We start from the raw sequence: 7,710 nt of genomic DNA on the forward strand, positions 1-7,710 counted from the left end.
TTAAAAATACTGGTTCAATTTATAGATTTAAAAATATGACCTCTCGCCGCCAGTGTTTTGGTTTGGAAATCGCACAATGTGGCATCAATGCATCTCACATGGCCAAGTGACCGAGAAGGATTCAAAAACGTTCTGCTTAAGCACCAAGAGCTGTTGCTGTGTTAAAAATGGTGTATTTCCGGACTTTGGTGTGTGGATTTAGAAATTCCATGAAGCATTTATCGCATTCAAGTTTGCTTAAGACAGCGGACTCTTCTATGTTACATTCACGAGTGATTTTGAGAAATTTCGGAATAACACACGCTTTGAAGTCAGATGGTAAGCAATGCCTGCAAATGATTCATGCAACGATTCTGATATGCACTTGCTGGGACATCGTGGCCTTGTCGATTTGACGCTGTTTATGCTTAATTTTTAGTTTGTAATCAGGCGCCATAAATGCGTTTGTGCAATTCCTTCTTTGTTCTAAGTGGTATTACCGTTTTAGGACGAAAATTTACCGATAAACACGAATGGGTTTTGGTGGATGGTAAAATTGGAACTGTTGGAATATCTAATTATGCACAGGTTTGAAATGGCACTTCCTTTTATTCAAGTTCTTGCATGTAGGCAAATGATAATTTAGAACTAGGAATATGCTCTTTGGATGTTTTGATCCCTTTCAGGAACTCTTGGGTGACATAGTGTACGCACAACTTCCCGAGGTTGGGACTGATTGCGTCATAAAAGGTTAGTTCTGCCATGTGATTGCATTGCGTTTGTATGAAAGGAAAACATTCCCACACGGGTATATGTATATACATACTCTTTCAATTAACAGAAGAGTGTGGTGCTCTCGAGAGTGTGAAAGCAGCCAGCGAGGTGTATAGCCCGGTATCAGGGAAAGTTACTGAGAAGAACTCGGCAGTAGAGGAATCTCCTGGACTAATAAATGAATCATGCTATGATAAAGGTGCGTGAATGTAAATCTCTGAAGGTATTCTTGATTAAATTCATGTGCAGGGCTGTTTGCATCAAGAACAGCCAGTTGTTTAGTTGGGAGAATAATTTTGAAGTGTGTGTAATATGAAACCTTGCTTCCCTTCGTTTTTAGCCTTCTTCAGTACTGTTTGTATTCTGCGTTAAACGTTTGAGCGCTTAAGGTTTGCCAAAATATTAATAGTACAATAACAAAAATGAACCTTATGTCGCTCCGACTAAATTGAGATTATAGCAACTTGACGAAATTGTCGTAATTTTTTTTATTTCTAATGGTTCTAACGTGTTTATTTTGCAATTAAACCATCAATCGACGACTGGATTGGTTGAAAAGAATAAGAGAGGTTGTTACGGCGAAGGTAATATAAAGAAATGAACTCTTCACGTCCCATTAACTTTCCATTTTATCGTGATATTTAGAAAGTAGGCATTTCCATCGTTAAAATCTAGAAAATACTACAAGGGTTTGCATGCACTGATTCTATAGCAGTAATTAATGGTATCATGAAGCCCCCATTGGATTTTTCACTCGTGTTATTTTTTAGAGGTTGTTTTCAGCTATGTTTAATATGAAATCAGTAAAAACTTTTATCTTTGCTAATTAGAACATCTGGGTAGGGCTAAGGGCGTAAATTATCTATTTAACCAGGCCATTCATTTAAACGATTTATTGAGTTAACCGTTTGCTAATATCTGAAGTTTTGGTTCAGGTTTATTTCTCATTAAGACACCATGATGATAAGATTAACCAGAGAAAGATGGATTGTTTACTAGAAATTATGGAAATAGTGCAGGGGTGATGGTAGGGAGCACAGTAAAACTCAACTGAATTCCTTGTAGCAATTGCTTTACCTTTATTTGATATAAAATATGAATGAAGATACATTTTTCGAGGGATTACCTTTCTGCGAGTGAGTCTTTCTGAGGTGATCCTTTCATTTAGACTCATTGGTAAAATCCTTGATGCAGGTATTTGTTGTAAATGATGGCGAAGAACATACTAATAATTATTTTTGTACTTTTCTGGCCTCATATTTTCCTCAAAATTTTGTATGTTTATGAAAATTGGAAATGTTGTTATCTCATATCCTTCAGGAAGCAAGTAAAATTAATAGTTGTTGAGGCTTAAAGGATAATTATATTTACCAAGATGTTCTTTTTTGGAGAGACACCACCCTGAGCTATCAGAAATAGTCTGATTTTAGTTCATCATATAATGTATTATCTTAACTAGAATCCAGAAGCAAGTGATATACTTTTCAAAATCTTTATTATACCCTGAAAATAGTAGAGGGTTTGCACTTCATTCCTTCATTGACTGTACACATCTTCATCAAATCATTTAGCATAAAACTGTAAATTTTTGTATGGTGGAGTTTGATCCTTAGCGATAGTTCAGTACTTTAAACAATCCTATGGCTAATTTAAGAAGTAGGTGCTTGTAGTTTGTTATCTGAATATATGGGTATTCTAGTCAATTAAGGATGTGGATGGAAATTAAATTTCTCCTTGCCTCAAAATACCTGCAGCAAAATGTTACTCTTATGCTAATATTTAAAAATGGTCAATTTATTGTTTGCAATTACAAAATGGTATTACTTATGTGTAATGGTGACATATTTCAATTATTAACCAGTACGGATCAATTATCGAATAGTTAATTAAAGATAGGGAGAGTAATTGAGCCAAATTAATTTGTTCAATAATTGAAGGATTTCCAAATAGTTGTATTATGAAATTTGAATATTTAAGTTTAAATACCAGTGAAGTCATGGCACTTAATTTCAAAAGTACATCCCATGTCTTCCACGGTGTGCTGTTCCCTCATTCCAAAGGAAATAATGTTTCTGTTTCAACAGTTATAGCTTAAAACAAACTGTTATGGATAATAAATCTTCAATTTGTGTTCAATTATTGTGGTAGCACAACCACTTTCTGTTGTCCTGTTTCCTTTAAGGATCAATATAAATCTGAAAATGTTTATTATTATTATTACAACATCTAAGCTTTATTGCCCAGTATGCTAATAGTTTCCAAAGTATACCAATCAGATTGTCAGGAAACATATAACCCATTGTTGTTAACATCCCAGCCATAGCATAATGAATTATGTTATGACTGGAAGGTAGGGCCTCAGCGGGTTAAATAGAATAATTCTAAAGTTAAGCTTTTATAATGTATGGCATAAATACTTCAAAAGTTTCATGATTGCATTAACTACCGTGGCTATAGTGTATTTGATAAAGGATAAAATATGAAACAAGGACTATCATTTCTAGAGCTTGTAATTTACTTTCCATTTCTTTTAAAACATCTAATATTAAATAAGTTCACAACAGTGCCATTTTATTGATATAAAAACCTAGTCAAACTTGATCAATAATAACAAATTAGTAATGAATGAAAGCTAGTTTCATTGTATCAAAATTAGTAATGTACTATTTCTTACTGCATGTTGAAATTTCTCCACGAGCCACTAATATTTTCTTACAGACCCATGGCTGTCGACTGTTGCTTTAGCACACCTGAAGGTCACAGGGTCATATCCCAAGTGAACATTACTACCACTAATATTGTTTATTGTGCTTTTGGTTTCATTATAGGCTGGCTGTTTAAACTTGAGCTGAGCAAGTTGAGTGAATTGGATGGGCTTATGGATGAATCAGCATATGAAGAATTTGTTAAAACAGAGTCGCAGCATTAATGTTAGCTGTATTGTGTAGTTGAGATTTTTTTAGTTCCTTTATTTGAGATTTGAAATGTATTCGGGCATATATGTTTCAGAAAACTGTTTTTTGATAGGGTATGTTGTTGTGTGTGTATTAATTGATCGTTGGAATTGTTTTTTATCTAAGCTGCCTCAATGGCAATAAAAAAACTGCCATTACCTGCATACCTTAGACTTTTGAATAACATTTACCTGAGAAACCTAGCAGCAATGAGTATTGAAATTCCAGGTTTGGGGTAATTTCAATTGTTTTTAAACTGCTGTGTTTAGTCCTCTTTGCAATTGCACAGTTATATATATTAATCTAATAGAATAGATACCAGTGTATGTGAACCTTCTACATGGCATAGCGATGAAATTCGAATTGAGACACCAAGCTCTATGCAGTACTGCAAATTTTCAAAGTAAGTTGATGACTTATTTAGTGAATCGTAAGGTAATCAGGTTTGTAAGGTTTGTTTTTGAGAATACGGGCCATTAGATTTACTTGACTGATGCTTTGAAAAGCAGCTCAAATTCAAAATAAATTTAAACATTCTCTCCATTGAGAGATATGCAGTGCTAATTCTGCAATGTAGAACTAATTTCTTCAAACATGCTTTACAATTCAGAATTCTAGGTCCTAACAATGAAAGTGCATTTTACTTTGCAGGTCATTCTTACGCTTTTATGGTATAAAGTAGGATTTATGATTCTTGACTGCCTAAAAATATTTAAAGTTTTAACTTTTTTCTTTCTCTGTATTGTCGTCCTGCAACTGCTTCTTTGATAGATCTTTCAAAACTCTTAAATTGGACCCTTAAATTCCCGAAAAAATAGTGTTTCAAAATAATAACAGGCCTGTAACTTACCATGGAAAGTTAGCGAATTTTTCAGAGGTATGGAAATCCTGGAGAAGTTATGTAAATTAAGAAAAATTCTTTTTCTTCAATTGTATCCTCTTTGACACAATAGGGTACCAAAGGTATTGGGTTTTGTAAAGGAGGGCTGAGTAAGGAGTTTTTTTAGATTTCCTAGTTCCTCTCGCTGATTATGACAAAGTAAATGGTTTAGTTTGATTTTTGACCTCTTGTTTTCCTACCATCCTCTGGTATGATGCATATGTATTCTTTTGATCATGCTCTTAATCTGTAAGTATAGTGGTATTTTTATTATTCCTTAATTCAAGTTAAGAAGTAAACGACCATTTCATAAATTTTATGTATTTCTCTTTAAGCCCTCAAGCCTGGAAGATCTTTATTAAATCTCATGTCTACACTTGAAAGAGATACAAATGAAATCATTTGTTTGAACTATGAACTGATGCAAACATTTATATCTCATTTTTATTTCTCAATATGAACGTTAAGTTTTTAGTAGCTCTATTAAAACTCTTTACATAATTTTAACTACATTTTTCTGATTAGTAATATTTAATAATATTTATTTACAATTTATGTGTGTGTAATTGATGCATTAATTTTTCTAATGATAAATCCTCTTTTCATGTGCCAATCTATTTTTTAAGAACTTAAATGTTTATCCTTTTGTCTAAAAACTTGGCTAAATATTTTACCAAAATAATGGGAGTACACACATGGCTACCAGTTAATATTTAATGTTACCTATCTTTAATTTCTCTTTGTGTGGTAATGCCTTAAAGTCAACAGGACACAACTAAACCATGAATAGGGATTATATGAAGAATGTGAGGTGAGATGGAAGGATAGCAGGGATTACTGGAGTGATAATTATTGAGTAATATCCAATGGAGGGGATGGCAGCCAGCAAGGGGTTGCCATAATATTGAGTAAAAAGGTGGGGAGAAGTGTAGTCAACATAGAGCAACTGATGGGTAAAATATCTTGAGCGGAGGGAAAAGCAGAACTGATGAACTCGGTCATTGTTCAGGTATATATGCCACCAAGCAGTCATTAGGAGGAAGAAGTCAATAGGATATACGATCAGTTACAGGACATAATCACGTGTGTTCCAGCAGGGAAACATTTAATTGGGATGGGGGATAGGATGTGATGGTTGGCAAAGGAAGAGATGGTGGTAAGGTGGGGAACTAAGGTTTAGGTATGAGGAATGACCTTGGGGAGAAAGCAATTGAATTCTGCAGGAGATGGGGCTAGTCATCAACAACACTGGGTTTAGACACTACGTCGGTAGCTTAAGTGGCTAAAGCACTCGACCGGATATTGAGGGATCTGGGTTCGAGTCCCAGTCAAGGCGAATGATTTTTACACTCTGAAATTGTTGCTTTGAAATGCACATTAGCGGATGACTCCGTTAAAAGTTACTGTTGCGGAATCTCCCGCAGTTTCTTTGGAATTTGGCATAGGTATACATTGAAAATGCCAGGTGACTCAGAAAGGTATCAGTTAGATTATATTATTTAGGCACACATTTAGGAACACTGTGATCAATTTGCATAGCTTCCCGGGATCAGATGAGGATTTTGATCACAATTTAGTACTAAGGAAGTGTAGCATCAGATTCAAAAAGATTAGCCAGGGAAGGCAGGCTGGGAAATGGAATTTAGACAAGGAAACTATGGATCATGGATGACCTGATTAGAAAGATCAATGAGAGAAAGAAATGGAAGAATTAAATGCCGAGTTTGAAAGAAGATATGAATAATACATTAAGGCAAGTAAAAATTAGAGCAAAATAGGCATGGTGGAAGATGCAGTGCGGGGATATGGAAAGTTGACGGAGCAAAGGTGAAATTGGTGTGCTATGATACAAAAAGGTTGAAACGCTTTTGGGAAATAAGAAGGGAAAATCTGTGTTAGCAATTATAATAGAGGAAATGATAAAAATGATGACGTAAATGAGAAAAATTCAATATAGTTGGAGGAGAGAAGATCCCAGATAGATGGAAGGAATGTATAGAAGTACTATATGGTAGAGAACATAGGCCAGCAAGGTTAGACATGGAAAGAGAACGTGACGTAGATGAAGATAGCTAGGGTCCAGACTTACTCAATGGTGAGATAAAAAGGCATTAAGGGAAATGAAATCCAAAAAGGCTGTGGGGCTAGACAACTTTCCTGTGGAACTACTAAAAGGTTGAGGAAAATGTGGGAGGAAGAGACTATATGGACTGATTTGTAGCATCTATAAGGAAGTAATCTGGCTGGAAGGCTTTGTGAGATAAGTGTTCCTATTCCAAAAAAGGCCTTATCATGTCAGGACTACAGAACAAACAAGTTAGATTTTTCACACATCTAAAGTGGTTATCAGGATCATCAAGAAAAGGATGAAGAGCAGGGCAAATGTTTACTTTGGGGATGACCAGTTCTGGTTCAGGAAGGGGAGAGGCACTTGTGATGCCATTTCAGTAATGAGATCACTAATAGAGAGGAATATAAAATACAATCAGGACATATTTGCATATTTCGTAGATTTCAAAAAGATGCTAGATAGATACACTAAATTGGGAAAACTAATGAGTGTATTGCAGAAAATAGGAATAGATAGGAGAGTAATCTGCAGCCTGTGTCTGCTCAGGTGTGAGTGAGGGATGGAGAGTCTGGATGGGCTGGGAGTGTTAGGAAGAGGAGTTAGGCAGGGTTGTCCATTATCACCCATGTTGTTCAATGTACATGTAGAGGAAATCATTAAAGTGGCATGGAAAAACTGGAGGTAGGAATGAAAGTTGAGAGGGGAACTCATAAAACCAGTTAGGTTTGCTGATGACTAATCTCTAGTTTGTCAGTCAGCAAAGCATTGCTGAGTGAATTGGAAATTCAGGGTGATAGATATGGAATGAGAATAAATATAAATAAAACATAGGTTATGTGATTTTCTCTAAAGAGGAAGGCTACGTAAAATATTAAAATAGAAGGGCAAAAACTAGAACAGGTGGAACAGTTTATGTATCTGGGAATTGTTTTTTTGAAGAATTGCAATAGCCAAAGAAGCTTTTGCAAGGAGGAGAGAATCGTTGACAGAGACATTGAGTAAGTATGTTAAGAAAAGGCTTGTATAAAACTTTGAAAGGAGCGTAGTTATGT

General features: G+C 35.1%; 1 protein-coding gene across 1 annotated transcript; it reads left to right on the forward strand.

Annotated features, from left to right (window-relative positions):
• The first annotated feature begins 85 nt into the window (after positions 1-85).
• ppl (glycine cleavage system H protein, mitochondrial) lies at positions 86-3,871 on the forward strand. Its single transcript, XM_071587654.1, has 5 exons — positions 86-318; positions 488-567; positions 666-729; positions 821-952; positions 3,582-3,871. The coding sequence occupies exons 1-5, from the start codon at positions 168-170 to the stop codon at positions 3,680-3,682; spliced, it is 528 nt and encodes a 175-aa protein (XP_071443755.1). The 5' UTR covers positions 86-167; the 3' UTR covers positions 3,683-3,871.
• The last annotated feature ends 3,839 nt before the right edge of the window (positions 3,872-7,710 follow it).

This window comes from Hetaerina americana, unplaced genomic scaffold (genome assembly GCF_022747635.1).
Source record: "Hetaerina americana unplaced genomic scaffold, ioHetAmer1.1.p SCAF_3, whole genome shotgun sequence".
NCBI lineage: Eukaryota > Metazoa > Arthropoda > Insecta > Odonata > Calopterygidae > Hetaerina > Hetaerina americana.